The 20,885-nt window shown below is 43.6% G+C and overlaps 2 protein-coding genes across 7 annotated transcripts in view; one reads left to right on the forward strand and one right to left on the reverse strand.

Moving 5' to 3' along the window:
• Window positions 1-11,498, forward strand: part of LOC109869270 (sodium- and chloride-dependent taurine transporter) — a 38,434-nt gene extending 26,936 nt beyond the window's left edge. For 2 of the 3 annotated variants that reach the window (XM_020459282.2, XM_020459283.2), the window contains exons 10-14: window positions 2,848-2,985; window positions 3,709-3,811; window positions 4,755-4,855; window positions 9,006-9,176; window positions 9,389-11,496. In XM_020459282.2, the coding sequence (XP_020314871.1) occupies window positions 2,848-2,985; window positions 3,709-3,811; window positions 4,755-4,855; window positions 9,006-9,176; window positions 9,389-9,544 (669 nt within the window). In that variant the 3' untranslated portion in view covers window positions 9,545-11,496. Of the gene's footprint in view, window positions 1-2,847; window positions 2,986-3,708; window positions 3,812-4,754; window positions 4,856-9,005; window positions 9,177-9,388 lie in introns of all 3 variants that reach the window. The other variant, XM_020459281.2, reaches the window with a different exon arrangement.
• A 2,584-nt stretch (window positions 11,499-14,082) lies between these two features.
• The window catches only part of LOC109869641 (glutamate receptor-interacting protein 2), a 55,699-nt gene continuing 48,896 nt past the window's right edge, over window positions 14,083-20,885 (reverse strand). For all 4 annotated transcript variants that reach the window (XR_004205136.1, XM_031803454.1, XM_031803453.1 and 1 more), the window contains exons 23-24: window positions 17,303-17,449; window positions 14,083-17,213 (exon numbers count right to left, since the gene is read on the reverse strand). Coding sequence is in view for 3 of the 4 variants with exons in the window: in XM_031803454.1 (XP_031659314.1) it covers window positions 17,016-17,213; window positions 17,303-17,449 (345 nt within the window). In the remaining variant the exon portion in view is untranslated. The remainder of the gene's footprint in view (window positions 17,214-17,302; window positions 17,450-20,885) is intronic.

A 20,885-nucleotide genomic window follows, 5' to 3' on the forward strand; every position in this document is an offset into this window, starting at 1 on the left:
ATGAACGGAGGCAAGGCCAGGGAGACAACACAGGAGTGGCATCAGTGGGGTTCTCTCACTATCACATTTCCAGCTTCCAAGTGTAATTTTACTCTGTGCTAAGTCAGCCCTCCTCATGGCCAATGATATATCTCAGCCAAACAGGAGATCAGGATGATGGTCCAAACTTGAAATAAATACTTGTGCTTCTAGCACTACTATTTCCATAGGCAAACTGAGCAGTAGGAGAGTGGCCGTCATTCTTGACCATACATTTTACGCAGATTAGAGGTGCTGAATAAAGTATTGTTTCATGGCTCGTATGCCATAGTTATGAGGAGTGGGCTTGTTGTAAGATGTGGGGGAAAACTGTTTTCAGTGTATGCTGAATAACCAAGTCTATTTCACTAAATCAGAGTAGTGTGACTCCAGATACATTTACCATGACGACAGCAGCACTGCCTATTAAATAATTCAGCCCGTGACAAGACAACTGGAGTAGCTTGAAGTGGAGAGGGTTTCCATGAAGAATAGACTAGAGAAAGAGAGGGAGGGAGGTGGAGGGCGAGAGAGAGGTTGAGAGTGGAAGACAGTCAGTGTTGTTTTGCATCAACAAACCAATAGGAGGCCTTCCCAAGAGAAGACTTGTTTAGAATGTCTCATTACTGCACAACAAAGACAGCAGTCATTCTCTAGTCCAGTCTAATCAGTGATTTGAGAAGAAAGAAAAGTGAACATACAGTGCCTTGCGAAAGTATTCGGCCCCCTTGAACTTTGCGACCTTTTGCCACATTTCAGGCTTCAAACATAAAGATATAAAACTGTATTTTTTTGTGAAGAATCAACAACAAGTGGGACACAATCATGAAGTGGAACGACATTTATTGGATATTTCAAACTTTTTTAACAAATCAAAAACTGAAAAATTGGGTGTGCAAAATTATTCAGACCCTTTACTTTCAGTGCAGCAAACTCTCTCCAGAAGTTCAGTGAGGATCTCTGAATGATCCAATGTTGACCTAAATGACTAATGATGATAAATACAATCCACCTGTGTGTAATCAAGTCTCCGTATAAATGCACCTGCACTGTGATAGTCTCAGAGGTCCGTTAAAAGCGCAGAGAGCATCATGAAGAACAAGGAACACACCAGGCAGGTCCGAGATACTGTTGTGAAGAAGTTTAAAGCCGGATTTGGATACAAAAAGATTTCCCAAGCTTTAAACATCCCAAGGAGCACTGTGCAAGTGATACTATTGAAATGGAAGGAGTATCAGACCACTGCAAATCTACCAAGACCTGGCCGTCCCTCTAAACTTTCAGCTCATACAAGGAGAAGACTGATCAGAGATACAGCCAAGTGGCCCATGATCACTCTGGATGAACTGCAGAGATCTACAGCTGAGGTGGGAGACTCTGTCCATAGGACAACAATCAGTCGTATATTGCACAAATCTGGCCTTTATGGAAGAGTGGCAAGAAGAAAGCCATTTCTTAAAGATATCCATAAAAAGTGTTGTTTAAAGTTTGCCACAAGCCACCTGGGAGAGACACCAAACATGTGGAAGAAGGTGCTCTGGTCAGATGAAACCAAAATTGAACTTTTTGGCAACAATGCAAAACGTTATGTTTGGCGTAAAAGCAACACAGCTCATCACCCTGAACACACCATCCCCACTGTCAAAAATGGTGGTGGCAGCATCATGGTTTGGGCCTGCTTTTCTTCAGCAGGGACAGGGAAGATGGTTAAAATTGATGGGAAGATGGATGGAGCCAAATACAGGACCATTCTGGAAGAAAACCTGATGGAGTCTGCAAAAGACCTGAGACTGGGACGCAGATTTGTCTTCCAACAAGACAATGATCCAAAACATAAAGCAAAATCTACAATGGAATGGTTAAAAAATAAACATATCCAGGTGTTAGAATGGCCAAGTCAAAGTCCAGATCTGAATCCAATCGAGAATCTGTGGAAAGAACTGAAAACTGCTGTTCACAAATGCTCTCCATCCAACCTCACTGAGCTCGAGCTGTTTTGCAAGGAGGAATGGGAAAAAATGTCAGTCTCTCGATGTGCAAAACTGATAGAGACATACCCCAAGCGACTTACAGCTGTAATCGCAGCAAAAGGTGGCGCTACAAAGTATTAACTTAAGGGGGCTGAATAATTTTGCACGCCCAATTTTTCAGTTTTTGATTTGTTAAAAAAGTTTGAAATATCCAATAAATGTCGTTCCACTTCATGATTGTGTCCCACTTGTTGTTGATTCTTCACAAAGAAATAAAGTTTTATATCTTTATGTTTGAAGCCTGAAATGTGGCAAAAGGTCGCAAAGTTCAAGGGGGCTGAATACTTTCGCAAGGCACTGTATAGAGAGGCAGACATTACTTTTTGTTAAGCTTTTGACAGACCACTGAGAAATTAAATTGGTTCCAGGCTCCACATTTTTAAAATGTTTCCATATTCCTGTACGCTGACTGTACAAAACATGACCAGGTCAAAGCTATTGTCCCTTATTGATATCACTTGTTAAATCCACTTCAATCAGTGTAGATTAAGGGGAGTGTGAATGGGCAAGACCAAAGAGTTAAGTGCCTTTGCACGGGGTATGGTAGTAGGTGCCACGTGGACCGGTTTGAGTGGGTCAAGAACTGCAACGCTGCTGGATTTTTCATGCTCAACAGTTTCTCAGGGTATTTGCTCATATGAGATCCAGGGCTTTAAATATAGGTTGTTACTTTATAATGTATTTATTTAGTATTCATGTTTTTGTAATGAGGCCTAAAAGCAATATCAATTATAGTGGTCATGGATGTCAGAATTCTGGTGGGACATTAAGGTTGATGTGTTGCTTTCTGTCTCCCCAGTTTGTGGAGGTGGAAGGACAGATCACCTCCCTGGTCGATCTGTATCCAGCCGCCCTAAGGACAGGTTACCGCCGCGAGATCTTTATAGCTGTAATGTGCTGCATAAGCTATCTTTTGGGACTTACCATGGTAACGAAGGTAAGTAACACCAACAGCACTTTAACATATCTCTATGCAAGACATGTTGTTTTTACCTTACTTGTAAGACACATTGACATACTACGACTAGTGGCAGGTAGCCTAGTGGTAAGAGCATTGGGCCGGTAACCGAAAGGTTGCTGGATCTAAATCCCGGAGCTGACAAGGTAAAAATCTGTTGTTCTGCCACTGAACAAGGCAGTTTACCCAATGTTCCCTGATAGACTGTCATTGTAAATAAGAATTTGTTCTTAACTGACTTGCCTAGGTAAATAAAATAAAAATGTAATCACTTCTGGGACCGTTGTAATTAAATTATGTTCACATACAGAAACATCTCTTCAATATAAGCTAACGATACACACTGTCATTTCTACTACACACAGTTCAGGTTAACATATAAGATAAGATCACAACAGTTTTTCCACATACTTTGCCGTTGTCACAATTTTGCGACCCAATATGGGGTTTCTACTAACGACCTCTCATATCACATCCTGTGTGCTTGACATCACGAATGGAACAATTTGGAATGCTATGTTCCAGTTAACTTTACTTCAATTATATCTCACATCTCACCACCTGTTGAACTCTCCTTTCATTGGCCCAGCGCCCGCATTCTGATGTATCAACCTCCTCCACTTTTTCCTACCCATGCCCACCCCATCGCTCTCCCTTTCTGTATTTCTCTCACTCTCTTTTTGCTATGTGCTTTCTTTTCAGGGTGGCATGTATGTGTTTCAACTCTTTGACTACTATGCAGCCAGTGGTGTGTGCCTTTTGTGGGTTGCATTCTTTGAATGTATTGCTGTAGCCTGGGTATATGGTAAGTTTTTTTTGTTGCCCTTTTTGCCAAATAAAGTGTGTAGCCTACATTTAGGAAACACATGTTAAGATACTGTGTTTTTAAAGTGTTAAACAAAAACAATAACACATGAGTTATGACCTTGCTTGGGGTAAACAATAACCTTGTTTCCTTTCACGCCAATTGTAAATCACTGGAATTGGCTTTTACGCACGGCCCATTGGCTTCTATTGAAGGCAAATGACTAAGAACTATGTCGCCTCATCACAATGACCTTTATAATGAAGAGGTGAACAGGAGCACAATGACCCAGCTGCCATTCCTAGAGGTGTTTTTAGTTACGCTGTTATAGCCCTTATTAAGAGAGCAAGCATGCCGGTATTGCTAAGAATAGCTTATCATGCAATGGCACATAGGCCATAACAGGGGTTGTCTGTCATTGCTGAGTAGAACCTGTTCCTAGTTTTGTAACGGTTAACAGTAAACTAGGGCTGGATTCAATCTCTATCACTGAAGTATCGGAGTATCTGTGTTAAAATGTAAAGGTCATTTCCTATTGAGCTGACATATGCAGCGTTTACCGTGAATGCAGTCTCTGCTAAGGTGGGAACATTGCCCTTAAATTTCAATTGAGCAAAAGTGTGGCTCTTCCTTGAAACTTCTGCAATACGGATTGAATCCAGCCCCTACAGAGAGATTGTTTATGCCATAATATGTGACTTCATGGAAAAGCCGACAGGTAGATTAGGGTGTTTATAGAGGCTATGATGGCGCCACATCCTTTACTGTAGCTTTTGTCATTGGTCTAGAGATGAAGAGATACTGATTCTGTTTTAAGTTAATACATCACCCTGATGTTTTACCTCGAGAAAATGCACATGTTTAATATGATGGTTACCTTTATTGTATAGGAGACTAGGAGTGTGTCTCTTACAACAAGTCTGTTCTTCTGTATGGTTGACAGGCGCTGATAATTTCTATGATGCAATTGAAGACATGATTGGCTACCGACCAAACCCGTGGATGAAATGGAGCTGGACCTTTATCACTCCCGTCCTCTGTGCGGTGAGTGTTCAACAACCCAACACTGTTACAAAGTGCTCAACAGCCCAACACTGTTACAAAGTGTTCAACAGCCCGACAGTGTTACAGTGTGATCAACAGCCCAACCCTGTTACAGTGTGATCAACAACCCAACCCTGTTACAGTGTGTTCAGCCCGACACTGTTACAGTGTGATCAACAGCCCAACCCTGTTACAGTGTGATCAACAGCCCGACACTGTTACAGTGTGATCAATAGCCCAACCCTGTTACAGTGTGATCAACAGCCCAACGCTGTTACAATGTGTTCAACAGCCCGACACTGTTACAGTGTGATCAACAGCCCAACCCTGTTACAGTGTGATGAACAGCCCGACACTGTTACAGTGTGATCAACAGCCCAACCCTGTTACAGTGTGATCAACAGCCCAACGCTGTTACAATGTGTTCAACAGCCCGACACTGTTACAGTGTGATCAACAGCCCAACCCTGTTACAGTGTGATCAACAGCCCGACACTGTTACAGTGTGATCAACAGCCCAACCCTGTTACAGTGTGATCAACAGCCCAACGCTGTTACAATGTGTTCAACAGCCTGACACTGTTACAGTGTGATCAACAGCCCGACACTGTTACAGTGTGTTCAACAGCCCGACACTGTTACAGTGTGATCAACAGCCCAACCCTGTTACAAAGTGTTCAACAGCCCGACACTGTTACAGTGTGATCAACAGCCCAACCCTGTTACAGTGTGTTCAACAGCCCAACCCTGTTACAGTGTGTTCAACAGCCCGACACTGTTACAGTGTGATCAACAGCCCAACCCTGATACAGTGTGATCAACAGCCCGACACTGTTACAGTGTGATCAACAGCCCAACCCTGTTACAGTGTGATCAACAGCCCAACGCTGTTACAATGTGTTCAACAGCCCAACACTGTTACAGTGTGATCAACAGCCCAACCCTGTTACAGTGTGATCAACAGCCCGACACTGTTACAGTGTGATCAACAGCCCAACCCTGTTACAGTGTGTTCAACAACCCAACCCTGTTACAGTGTGTTCAACAACCCAACCCTGTTACAGTGTGTTCAGCCCGACACTGTTACAGTGTGATCAACAGCCCAACCCTGTTACAAAGTGTTCAACAGCCCGACACTGTTACAGTGTGATCAACAGCCCAACCCTGTTACAGTGTGATCAACAGCCCAACCCTGTTACAGTGTGATCAACAGCCCGACACTGTTACAGTGTGATCAACAGCCCAACCCTGTTACAAAGTGTTCAACAGCCCGACACTGTTACAGTGTGATCAACAGCCCAACCCTGTTACAGTGTGATCAACAGCCCGACACTGTTACAGTGTGATCAACAGCCCAACCCTGTTACAAAGTGTTCAACAGCCCGACACTGTTACAGTGTGATCAACAGCCCAACCCTGTTACAGTGTGTTCAACAGCCCAACCCTGTTACAGTGTGATCAACAGCCCAACCCTGTTACAAAGTGTTCAACAGCCCGACACTGTTACAGTGTGATCAACAGCCCAACCCTGTTACAGTGTGTTCAACAACCCAACCCTGTTACAGTGTGTTCAGCCCGACACTGTTACAGTGTGATCAACAGCCCAACCCTGTTACAGTGTGATCAACAGCCCGACACTGTTACAGTGTGATCAATAGCCCAACCCTGTTACAGTGTGATCAACAGCCCAACGCGGTTACAATGTGTTCAACAGCCCGACACTGTTACAGTGTGATCAACAGCCCAACCCTGTTACAGTGTGATCAACAGCCCGACACTGTTACAGTGTGATCAACAGCCCAACCCTGTTACAGTGTGATCAACAGCCCAACGCTGTTAAAATGTGTTCAACAGCCCGACACTGTTACAGTGTGATCAACAGCCCAACCCTGTTACAGTGTGATCAACATCCCGACACTGTTACAGTGTGATCAACAGCCCAACCCTGTTACAGTGTGATCAACAGCCCAACCCTGTTACAGTGTGATCAACAGCCCAACGCTGTTACAATGTGTTCAACAGCCCAACACTGTTACAGTGTGATCAACAGCCCGACACTGTTACAGTGTGTTCAACAGCCCGACACTGTTACAGTGTGATCAACAGCCCAACCCTGATACAGTGTGATCAACAGCCCGACACTGTTACAGTGTGATCAACAGCCCAACCCTGTTACAGTGTGATCAACAGCCCAACGCTGTTACAATGTGTTCAACAGCACAACACTGTTACAGTGTGATCAACAGCCCAACCCTGTTACAGTGTGATCAACAGCCCGACACTGTTACAGTGTGATCAACAGCTCAACCCTGTTACAGTGTGTTCAACAACCCAACCCTGTTACAGTGTGTTCAGCCCGACACTGTTACAGTGTGATCAACAGCCCAACCCTGTTACAATGTGATCAACAGCCCAACCCTGTTACAAAGTGTTCAACAGCCCGACACTGTTACAGTGTGATCAACAGCCCAACCCTGTTACAGTGTGATCAACAGCCCAACCCTGTTACAGTGTGATCAACAGCCCGACACTGTTACAGTGTGATCAACAGCCCAACCCTGTTACAAAGTGTTCAACAGCCCGACACTGTTACAGTGTGATCAACAGCCCAACCCTGTTACAGTGTGATCAACAGCCCAACCCTGTTACAATGTGTTCAACAGCCCGACACTGTTACAGTGTGATCAACAGCCCAACCCTGTTACAGTGTGTTCAACAGCCCAACCCTGTTACAGTGTGTTCAACAGCCCAACCCTGTTACAGTGTGATCAACAGCCCAACCCTGTTACAAAGTGTTCAACAGCCCGACACTGTTACAGTGTGATCAACAGCCCAACCCTGTTACAGTGTGTTCAACAACCCAACCCTGTTACAGTGTGTTCAGCCCGACACTGTTACAGTGTGATCAACAGCCCGACACTGTTACAGTGTGATCAATAGCCCAACCCTGTTACAGTGTGATCAACAGCCCAACGCTGTTACAATGTGTTCAACAGCCCGACACTGTTACAGTGTGATCAACAGCCCAACCCTGTTACAGTGTGATCAACAGCCCGACACTGTTACAGTGTGATCAACAGCCCAACCCTGTTACAGTGTGAGCAACAGCCCAACGCTGTTACAATGTGTTCAACAGCCCGACACTGTTACAGTGTGATCAACAGCCCAACCCTGTTACAGTGTGATCAACAGCCCGACACTGTTACAGTGTGATCAACAGCCCAACCCTGTTACAGTGTGATCAACAGCCCAACGCTGTTACAATGTGTTCAACAGCCTGACACTGTTACAGTGTGATCAACAGCCCGACACTGTTACAGTGTGTTCAACAGCCCGACACTGTTACAGTGTGATCAACAGCCCAACCCTGTTACAGTGTGATCAACAGCCCAACCCTGTTACAAAGTGTTCAACAGCCCGACACTGTTACAGTGTGATCAACAGCCCAACCCTGTTACAGTGTGTTCAACAGCCCGACACTGTTACAGTGTGATCAACAGCCCAACCCTGATACAGTGTGATCAACAGCCCGACACTGTTACAGTGTGATCAACAGCCCAACCCTGTTACAGTGTGATCAACAGCCCGACACTGTTACAGTGTGATCAACAGCCCAACCCTGTTACAGTGTGTTCAACAACCCAACCCTGTTACAGTGTGTTCAACAACCCAACCCTGTTACAGTGTGTTCAGCCCGACACTGTTACAGTGTGATCAACAGCCCAACGCTGTTACAATGTGTTCAACAGCCCGACACTGTTACAGTGTGATCAACAGCCCAACCCTGTTACAAAGTGTTCAACAGCCCGACACTGTTACAGTGTGACCAACAGCCCAACCCTGTTACAGTGTGATCAACAGCCCAACCCTGTTACAGTGTGATCAACAGCCCGACACTGTTACAGTGTGATCAACAGCCCAACCCTGTTACAGTGTGATCAACAGCCCAACGCTGTTACAATGTGTTCAACAGCCCGACACTGTTACAGTGTGATCAACAGCCCAACCCTGTTACAATGTGTTCAACAGACTGACACTGTTGTGTTGTGGTTCTGAAAACATGAGGAACCTCTTGGATCAGAGTGATGATGTACTGTAGAATGTCTCCGTGAGGGACCATGTCCTAAACCATTTTTCTTGTTGTTCCCAGGGTTGTTTTATCTTCTCATTGGTGAAGTACAAGCCACTGACCTATAACAAGGTGTATGAGTACCCAGACTGGTCCATCGGCCTGGGCTGGTCTCTGGCCCTGGCCTCCATGATCTGCATCCCCATGGTAATGGTCATCAAGATCCTCCAGTCCGATGGCCCGCTCATCGAGGTACGCAAATACAAAGATGATGCTAGATAACCTAGAAGATGTCCCAAATCATTGATAAAGGGTGCAGCAATTGTGGGAATGGCATGCGGTATGCAATTGCATAACTTGTATTATATGGCACACAAGATATAAGATATTCACATGATACAGTATACCATGTAATATGATTTTATGGCATGATATAAGGATGATTTTTCCTCTCCTCCCCATAGAGGATTAAGGCAGTGGCGGCCCCAGTAAAGGGAGGTGCGAGTTCTCGCCCCAAAGAGTACAGCATGAAGGGCAGCGAGCTGACCCAGCCTCTGGACCCCAATGGGAACAACGGCCTGATCAATCCCACCCACACCATTGTAGAAACAATGATGTGAGCACTCTCTGTGAGAGGACATGCTGATTGACGTGCTTTCTATGTTTTTATCATAAATTTGCTAACTTTGATAGTGGTAGAACCAGGTTTACATTGTTCTATATATCCGCACTAGGAATATTCTGGTTTGGTTTCTATGACGATGAGGATGATGAAGAGAGCTACATTATATATATTGTCGTTGTTGTAGTTTTTTCTCTGTGTATTTTTAATGTTGTTGTCGTTGCTGTAGTGGGTGGGGATCTCAGTTCAGGAAATATTTAGAGATAGAACATGTTGTTCTATGTTAATTAACTTTCTGTTGATTGTTGAGAATTGAGACGGTGTTTGTTCGGAAATACTAGAAAAAAAGTAATTTTCACTTATCACAAATAGAGTAAACTAAACGTGTAACATGTTAGGGAGCAAACTATTAAGATTATTTCCTCACATTATTGTGGCAGTATCCTTGTCTGAGGTAATTTTTTATCTGTTGTCGTTGTTGTTTGTTTTGAGATTCAACAGATTTTTTTTTTGTTGCGCTAGTGGACGCCAGCCAGTCACATCTGCTAGTAGAGTAGACATCCACACCACCTGAATGTATAGTGACAACATGCAGTGTAAATATAGAAGTTCATACGTCCTTAAGGTTAACTATGGCCATGCCCAAATACTGTACAAAATGTTCCCGGAAGGATCACATGTCCTTAGGAGGGAGGCATGAAAGGAGGTGGGGAAAATAAGGAGGAAGTGAAGGATAAAAGGGAAGAAGCATTTTGAGAGTATTTGTACATTGCCCACAGTCTGCCCCAGTGCATTTATTGAAACCTCTCTTTGCACTTTATACGTTGAGTTTCACCTTTATTGTAGTGATCTCTTATGATAATGGTCCACAGGAGGCTGCTGAGGGGAGGACGGCTCATAATAATGGTTGGAATGGAATGGTATCAACCAAATGGAAACCATGCTGTTAATATATTTGATACCATTCCATTGATTCGGTTCCAGCCATTACTATGAGCCTGTCATCCCCAATTAAGGTGCCACCAACCTCCTCTGTAATGGTTGCAAGAACCTACAGTTACATTTGCACCATGCATTTCAAAACGAAAGTATATAGCTTCAAACCTTTTTGGTATTGTTCACTTTGTTATCTATCGGTACAAACAGGAGCATTAGACTCTCACTCACTTGCTATAAATATATCAAATAAAAGGTGGAACATTTCCATCAAACATTCTGTTTCTTTAGGAATAAACCTGAGAGAGTTGTGAGAACCATAACTTGATTGGAGTAAAAAATGTAACCTTAACAAAATGTTTTTTCTAAAAATGTGAAATAATCGTTTTTTTCTCTCCAGTGCACTCATTTTAATAGCAGCGATGGTCACTAAATATCTGTATCATATGAATCTACCACCAGACTCTGGATTTTATCATGTTCATTTTAGGCAATTGTATTTTAGTATTTTACTTGTTTGTATTTTAGTATTTTTATTGTTTGTGAATCACATATGCCTTTTTGTATTAACCATTTTATACTGTACATCATATGAACATTGTCACTGATGAGGACTGATGTTTTCTGAATACAGTCAGCAATTTGTATTTTAATGTTAAATGTTATGAGCCTGAATGAATATTTGCAGCGTGTAATATTCGTCAAAGAAATGGCCTTTACCACTCAAATTATTTGATTTCAATTTGAAAACAGATGTAAAAATACAAAAATTGATATGTGACCAACATAAAAAATATGAATGTTTAAAGTTCAAGTGAGATTATTTTACCCAATGCATGTACATGAACATCCACAGTACAGTGCTTGGTCAGAAAGATTATTAGTCCAGAGGGCGATAAATAAACCCTGTTGAAAATCAAGTGTACCAAAGTATTTTTGTCTAACGTCTGTCCTTCTTTAAGATGCTCATTGCATCATCTCTTCCTAGATTGAAAATAAACTTATTTTTCTTTACACGTCTTTGAGTGAATTATTCATTTGTTCTGTGAAGTGCATTTAAGTAACTTTCCCTAGGGTCTACTGGCCTGCTTCTCTCTCATACAGACTGCTATGGAAATACTACACACATTCACTTCTAACATGAGGATATTATTCTACATTCTTCCATATTCATATTCCATATTCATATCCTACATTTATATATTGAAAAGGACTTAAAACAAATGCATTCAAATAAGGAGGCTTTAATAACCACGCAATAAATATTGTATCTTGTGTAATTATCAAATTATGTTGGTGTTAATAGAGTAGACTCATATTTAATTAAACAAATACAAATGTACTGTTGTTATGGTGCTGACAGACACCCTGCAGGAATGTGCCTGGGCTTCTATTTTAAGACTTTTTCCTGTAATCACACACCCTGTCAAAATGACCACTCACAGACCACTTATGCTTGGTCACAAAAGTGAAAGTTACTGATGCGCTATAGGATGTGGCAGCTCTGACCCCTCAGATGACCTCGACAGACACATCCTATACGTTCCTCTCAGAATTACTTCACTTTCAACATCAGGTCCAATGCAGCCGTTTTTATCTCAGTATCAAATCCATTATGTGTAACAATTAAAAGCACCTTACTGTAATTGTTTTCAATTCAAATGGTAAAAAAAAAGGTTCTTAGCAAAGAGCAGTTTCTCAAGCAAAAATTGTACTAGGACTGTCAGAGTGGTTTGAGTGGGGAGGGGACCAAATAAAATTAGCTGTTATTAGCAGAGAGGTTTGGAACTCTCTTGATGATCTATTAACTCATTTACTGCCTGGTGATGTCACCAGGTAGGCGAAAACTCCATCCCACCAAAACAGGCAGAGATTTCTGGCAGATTTTCAGTTCTTACACTCGCTCTTAAACTAAAAGGGCATTATCATCGCGTTCACAGTATTATTCCAACCTCATTGTGTGGAAATATACACACAATTTTTAGGTATATCTACTACTGGGTTGGACCCCCCCTTTGCCTACAGAACAGCCTGATTTCTTTGGGGCATGCTAACTTTGCACAAATGGTCTCAAGGGATCTAACGTTGCCAGGAAAACATTCCCCACACTATTACACCACCGCCACCAACCTGTACCGTTGACACCAGGGAGGATGGGGCCATGGACTCTGTCATCAGCATGACGCAACAGGAACCGGGATTCGTAGGACCAGACAATGTTTTCCCCCTCCAGTGTTGCTGATCATGTGCCCACTGGAGTTTCTTCTTCTTGTTTTTAGCTGAGAGGAGTGGAACCCGGTGTCATCGTCTGCTGCAATAGCCCATCCGTGACAAGGACCAACTGGTTGTGCGTTCCGAAATGCCGTTCTGCATACCACTGTTGTACTGCACCGTTATTTGCCGTTTGTGGCCTGCCTTTCAGCTTGCATGATTCTTGCCATTCTCCTTCGACCTCTCATCACAAACAGGACTGCCGCTGATTGGATGTTTTTTGTTTGTTGCATCATTCTCAGTAAACCCTAGACACTGCCATGCGTGAAAATCCCAGGAGGCCAGCTGTTTCTGAGATACTGGAACCGGGGCACCCGTCACTGACACTCATACCATGCTCAAAGTCGCTTAGGCTACTTGTTTGGCCCATTCTAACATTTAATCAAACAGTAACTGAATGCCTCGATGTCTGTCTACCTGGTTTACATAGCAAACCACAGTCACATGAATCAAACCATCTCTGTGAACTGGGTGGTGTACGTAATAAACTGTCCACTGAGTATGTAAAACACAGAAACATTTTTGATTGCACTGGGCCTCTAATGTAGCTAGTTTTAGCCAAAATGACTATTAAAAGGTAGGTGAAACCTTAGAATGGCAGACAGTGGCGTAGTACAGTTGAGGAGTCCCTCTGGTGTTGTGGAAAACTCTGACCCTGTTGCCAGTGACAGAAAAATATGGGTGTAGCCGAAGTGGTTCAGTGCACTATGCTCATGTGATGAGTAATGTAATACCTGATTAATACCGAAAGGAATATAATATGACTTCATCTCCACCTTGCTGATCAATACTGTTTTGTTCAGCAAGTGCTGCTTCAACAAATCACAACACATCTTGCACCCAACTCCCCAAAATAGCCAACTATATTTATTTGAACTTGAGTCCTACTTTGTCCCCTTGGGTTGGCCCTACGGCAGCCAGTGTGACAGCTCATTGACACTAATGGTAAACGATCCTAGGTGTCCTCTCTGCCATAAATCCACTGACCGGTGGAAATCATGTTAACACCTCACCCACAAAGACGTGACGTTCACATCTACAGAGAAGTGGGAGTGTGGCAGGTCTGAGACCATTGCAGATTTATGTTCAGCTTGTTACCAGGCATCAACAGTGTGGGGGAGGCTGGCCAAACATGGTGTGAGTAAGGTCTTTCTTTCTAGATATAGTAATGAAATCCTTAATTAACCAAACTATTCAGGACATTATGTTCTTTCTGCAAACGTTCCTTCACTTGATGTCCAATGAGGATCCATGTAGTGTTTGTTCAATACCTAAACTAGCAAAGATCACGGCTCAGCTAGAAGAATTCAAGAAAGAAAAAAAAAAACATCCCATCAGTCATATCTTTATTTTCATAAAAAGCAGGAAATATCTCATTAAAGAATAAAATCATCCATTTCATGTACATCTCACAAAACAAATTCCTTCAAATTGGCTCACTCCACCCCCCCTACTTAAATAGCAATGATTGGCTGCAGCTGGGGGACCATGTAAACAGAAGAACTGTACAGAGAACAGATACTGCACTCAGTCACATCTTAGATACAGAAACCACACGCAGAATGTCATTACAAATAAAAACATTATACATAGGGAGACCATGTACAGACCGTGTACTGAATAATATTCAGAAGCACCTCAAATAAAATGTATAAAAACAAAATAGTCCTCTGTATCAAATGGGACATTTTTCATGTGTGATGAAATAATCTAAAAACATAGTTTCCTTCCTGAGGATTAAAAAGCAGATAGTTGAGCCCTGAACGGGACAGCATGACTGCAGTCTCACTACATCTCTACACCAGCCATTACATTAAATTAAACAAATCATCTTATTTCCACTGAGGCAGCTTGGTAAGCAGGCCAGGGCTAGACATGTTATGTAAGAGCTTTATAAAACCATACAATGTCATGATAAAACGGAAACATCTCCGGGGAACATTCTGTCTGACGGAGTAGGAAAGCGATGGCAATTGTTCAGCGCAGAAATGTTCCACAATTCCCCCTTGTGAACAATGTGAGCTTTCTACTAGGTGGGGCATTAAATCCTATAACTACATGCTTACCAACATGGGTGGGAGTAACAGCCATGGAGGTTCAGAAAAATACTCTAATCCAAGGCCACACCTTATTGAGTTGGGGCCTTAACGGATACATGAAAATGGTTTTAAAGGAAATCACTCATCTCAATTTAAATGTATTTTATTCCACATTTGGCAGGGGACGTGATCCACTTAAGAGTCAGTTTGTGGGGAAACCACACCCTGGACTCCTGAGAGTTGATACTCTGGTATAATGCCTTCTGAAACGTGTATACAGAGGACTAGAGCCAGGAGCTTTTCCTAGTCAGGACAAACTCCTGGCCTCACATGGGAGATGCTGATATTGAGGGTGAAATCTAAAGAGATGTGACCAGAACAACACAATCAAGTAGTGTGTTTATGATAAGGAGCACTCCTTTAGTGGGTGACAAAGCTTTTCAAAATAATGTGACTATCACCAATCGTGGTACAATACAATCTAGTGCCTGGATCTGATTTGGGTGAACTACCAGTGCCTGGATCTGATTTGGGTGAACTACCAGTGCCTGGATCTGATTTGGGTGAACTACCAGTGCCTGGATCTGATTTGGGTGAACTACCAGTGCCTGGATCTGATTTGGGTGAACTACCAGTGCCTGGATCTGATTTGGGTGAACTACCAGTGCCTGGATCTGATTTGGGTGAACTACCAGTGCCTGGATCTGATTTGGGTGAACTACCAGTGCCTGGATCTGATTTGGGTGAACTACCAGTGCCTGGATCTGATTTGGGTGAACTACCAGTGCCTGGATCTGATTTGGGTGAACTACCAGTGCCTGGATCTGATTTGGGTGAACTACCAGTGCCTGGATCTGATTTGGGTGAACTACCAGTGCCTGGATCTGATTTGGGTGAACTACCAGTGCCTGGATCTGATTTGGGTGAACTACCAGTGCCTGGATCTGATTTGGGTGAACTACCAGTGCCTGGATCTGATTTGGGTGAACTACCAGTGCCTGGATCTGATTTGGGTGAACTACCAGTGCCTGGATCTGATTTGGGTGAACTACCAGTGCCTGGATCTGATTTGGTGAACTACCAGTGCCTGGCTCTGATTTGGGTGAACTACCAGTGCCTGGATCTGATTTGGGTGAACTACCAGTGCCTGGATCTGATTTGGGTGAACTACCAGTGCATGGATCTGATTTGGGTGAACTACCAGTGCATGGATCTGATTTGGGTGAACTACCAGTGCATGGATCTGATATGGGTGAACTACCAGTGCATGGATCTCATTTAGGTGAACTACTAGTGCATGCTAGCAACAAAAGTGTGGCTTGGTAAAATAAATTTAGTGAACTTGATTACATAAAACCGTTGACAAGAACCTTGCGAAACAAAAACACTGATCCCAAAAGTATGAATTACACACTTCTGCCCTGTCTATCCAGTAGCTATTAACAGTGTGAGAAATGTAATGAGAAAAAGAAACATTCTGAAATGTAACTTTTGTTGTGGACAAAGTAGAAGGTGTGATAAAACAGTTGTTTGTAAGTATTTGTCCTTCATATGATGGCCATTTAATAGAGTGGGGGATCTAAAATATAAATATTTGCAATACTTGGCAAGTAACAGTGAGTGACAGTTTAGCATTCTATCTATTTGGAGGTGCTAGTTAGCTGTTTTTTGCTTGGGGTTGGCAATGTGGGCCAGGAGGGGAAAGAGAAGGCAGCCAGCCAACCCATGGTTTAAATAATAGTCCAGCACAGCATGTGCCCACGTTCGTGTGTCAAGTGTGTGTGTACATGTAACTGCACCAATACCCAGCAAAAGGTCACAGAGGGTCAATTAATCACACAATAAATAAAATAAAAAATAAATGCTGTGGTGGTGTGCCAAACACACCTGCTTCTCTGGGATGGAAGTGTTTCTCTAGGATTTCTGCAGAACTGAGCAACGCTAGTGTTGTCATCCAGAAGCTGTTACGTAATGACATGTGTTTTTTCCAGAACAGCCCTAGGAGCCTGACAGAGTCTCCTCTGCTCTGCTCTAGATCACATGATTAGACTGACTAACACTGGTCACACAGTGTGTCTGTGTGAATATTCACATACAAATGTATGCTCATGTGTGAATGTGGTGGTTGTGTGTGTGTGTGTGTCTGTACAAGAGATATGAAACAAAATCAGTGTGTGTAATGTGCAGTGCCTATTAATCCATAATCTCCCACCTGGACCTTGGTCACAGGGCGATACTGTTGGTCCTGTAATATGGGAAGTCCAACAGTGAATCAGACGGGTCCTCGCAGTCCTGTGGCGGCCCATTATCTGCCTGTGCCAGGGGGTTCCTTCTGATTACCAGGTCCAAGCTGTCTCCTGCTTCAGTGATGAGGGGGACGGTCAGGCAGCAGTCAAAGTCTCTGGTCCTTACTCGGTTCACCTGCAACAGGAGAGGTCAGGGAACATATCACACAGGTGTAGATACTGTAGAAGGGGAAAAAATCACATTAGTTGAACAAAGATGTGTACCTGCAGAATGCGGTCATAGGGTTTCAATCCGGCCTGGTCGGCAGGACCATCTGGTCGGATCATGTTGACGTAGGCACCCTTCTCCAGGAGGCCGTCTGACACACTGAAGCCGAAGTCTCCACAGTCTGGGTCCTTCCTCAGGGTCACCTAAAGGACAGACAGTAAGGCCCATTCACTTGACTCGTGCAAGTCCCCAAGCTCTCCATTGGGTCCGGCACAGTGTGGGGTGTAAATTTACTTAAAGTCGGAGTGCAACGACTCTGACTCCAAAGGACCTTGCTCGCCGCAACCCTCTTGCGGAGCACAAAGCCTCCTCCGTGGAAAAACAATGGCTCGCTCAGTACAATGTTATTCTTGCACAAGTCATGTGAATTGAGCTTTACAGGTTATGCATCTACAGGCTCAGTCACTCATATGATTTTTTTGCAATGTAAATGATGCAGAACCTAAGATTAATGTGGGATTATGACAAGGGTAATTAAACCAATATCAACAATTATGTATTCAATCTTCAATGAATGTTTGTTTTTAAGGGCGTTCAGTTTCAAAGTGCTTGTGCCCTTACTCAACCTACCCCCTAAGCCAACAGTACATTACAGCACAACAGAACAGACTTCTATACATATAGCGTTTAGGTCACGTCTGCCATTTCCAAGCAGTATAGGGACTGCCAAGCAGCAGTCTGAGCCGTCAAAGAGTCAGGAGTCAAAGCATTTGGCTCAGCGTGCGGTTTTATCTATGTCTTTATCTATTACCCCACACTCTACAAGTCCTGACTGGCCTGGCATCCACTGGGTCCAGTTAGACCCCAGTCATGGGCAGAGTTGTGTGCAGTGGCGTGTATTCATGGGTGCGAAGGGAAGCCAGGCTTCCACAAAAAATGTTGTTCAATTCGCAAGAGGCTGAATGTCTCTCAGGAGAAAGCATCCAATGGAGGGAAACAGCTTCCTTCTGTCTCTCTACATTAAGCACATTATCTGATACTGTCCGGTCCAAACGAGTATGACATTGTTGCCACCTGTAGCATTAAATGCAAGGGAAGCCAGCGAGCAGTTGGTCTCCCTTGACATTCACAGCTCAACTATGAATGGTCCTGGTGAAAGAAATCAAAGAAATAGTGTCAAGGGAAGCTAGCTTGGATTTGGCATCTCTCCTATCAAATGACTTTGAGAGCATAGGTCATTAAACAGAAACAATATGGCTTTTTGCATCTCGTGTTGTCGTCCTCCAGTGGCTAGCTAGCTAAAATTCTCTCTTTCCTAAATTGGATAGAGATGGGAATTTGGACTTGTGGTTTTACTTAATTCTCTGTACTGGCCAATGATTATAATGGCGATTCTGATCCAACCATTAATTCATACATTATTGTGCCCCTGGCCTGAGATGATGGAAGTTCAATATGCAGCTAGAGGTGGAAGGGCAATATTAACGAGCTAACGTTGCCCATGAATGGAAGTTAGGCGAGCAAGCATTTTAGCCAGGTAGTCTAGGACAACAAAAACTTAAAGCCTGTACTGTATGACAGCGTGATAGACCATTTCGTCAACATGAAAGAGAGGATGGCATTGGCATTTCTCTGCAAGTTGGGTGACTCAACATGTTTTTCTACTTGCAGGAACGGGCACACATGCGTGCAAACAGAAATCAGAACCATGGGACAGCCACATATTTAGCTTATGTTGGACTAAATTAAAATAAATGAAAACAATTCTGGTATCTTTTAGTTGTCACTGTTTTAGACTAAACAGAGGTGATTTGATGTTGAAATGAAGTTGAGATGGTGCTGGAATAGTGGAGGCAACTCCTGTTATTTTGCGACTTGTGGTAACTCTGTGGTTCTAAATCCATAGTTATTGTTGTTTTCATTTATTTAATTTAAATTTAGTCCAACATAAGCTAAATATGATGTGGCTGTCCATGGTTCTGATTTTTGTCTGAAAATGTTGGAAATATTAATTTACTTAACCATGCTGTAGGTCATGTAACTTTCTGTTACATGTAATATGCATAGTCTCGGCCTGTAGGCCTATATATCACAATCGCGAGGCATATGAACTGACAGCAAACAACGCAATTATCAGAACACATACAGGGTAGGTTGTAATATGGTCTTGTGGTGGCTTTACCCACGCACTACGTGTTAAAACACCATGTTGAGGCCCATACTGAACACTTGGTCACCACCACACGCACACACAGCTGATTCCATTAACGTTCTTTATATTGTTGTGTGGTTCTAAAAAGGAAGGAACAATACAAGCATTAGGATCCACTAAACACTAAGAAATAGATATACACGCAATACAATAATACAAAGACAAAATTGTGGCATAATATGAACATAAACGAATGCAAAGGTATAGCAACACGTGTTGAAATGCAATAGGCTACTTATAATATGGCGATATAAATAAATGCATTAGCTACAAGCTAACCATAAAACTTCACTCAGACACACTCAGACTAACAAATAGGCCTCGTCCTGAGTCAGACATTGCACACACCTACACATATTTCACATGTTCAAGAAAGGAAAACAGCATGTTGAAGTCAGTCATTACACAATACTTATTCTTCTCGAGACGGTCGGTGAACAAGCTCTACCAAGAGGTGTGCGGGGCGGAGCCCTGGAGTGCGTCCAAGTGCCCTGATTGGTTGGATGAACAGAGGTGTGAATGGGTGATTGACAGGGCTGCAGGCCAATCAGTTTGAGAGGGGCAGCCTTTTGTATAGCCGCACCTGGATTTCTTTGGGGGTTAAGTCCTGAAAGGGCCTAGTCCTATCCTGCAGGATAGGCAGGAAAGTGAAGGGATCAGGGAAGTGAAGGATACCCAATTAGGGGACCATAGGGGCCAGGAGGGTGCCGGCACTAGTATACATAAGTGTCTTAGGGGCCGCAAGGGAAGGGAGGTGCACAGAGGCGCAGAGACAGCTTTGGGCAGCCCCATGGAACAACACAAGTGTTGCAAAGGACCCTCTAACTTTAGTCCATCTGTTGGCGCTGAGTAAAATGCCGGAGGCTGGTCATGGCTGGAGGTGGTGGATTGCCTACTGCTGCGGAGGATTGTGGCATGCCGGCCACAACTGTCGTTAGCAGCTCATTGGCTGTTGCTGCTGAGGTTGGTGACTGCCTCACCACTGCTGAAAGCAATGGCACCCATGGTGGAGCAGGTGAGGACCCCTGGGCGAGGCTCATCAGGGATCTGGAGGCAGGGGCAGGCTGGGCCCTGAAGATGGGGCAGGAGGTTTGGCATGTAGCACTGAGGGATCGGACTGCTTGTGAACTGAGACTGGGGGCTGAGGACTAACTGAGGGCAGAAGCTGCAGACCTAGTGTGGCAAAGAACCTTTAGCCTGGTGGAGCAGTGGACTGAGGGTTGACTAGAGCTGTAGACTTTGAAACTAAAACATCTTATGGCTGGGAGCCTAGTGCCAATAACTTGGGCCTGACAGGTAAAGTAGCTCTGGACCTAAGAAGGAAAACCCACTCTGGACCTGACAGGGAGACTGACTCACATTGACTCTGGACCTGCCAGGGAGAACGACTAATAGCTAGGAGAGCAGTGGAGCTCTGGGCCTACTAG

This window comes from Oncorhynchus kisutch, linkage group LG24, assembly GCF_002021735.2.
Source record: "Oncorhynchus kisutch isolate 150728-3 linkage group LG24, Okis_V2, whole genome shotgun sequence".
Lineage (NCBI taxonomy): Eukaryota > Metazoa > Chordata > Actinopteri > Salmoniformes > Salmonidae > Oncorhynchus > Oncorhynchus kisutch.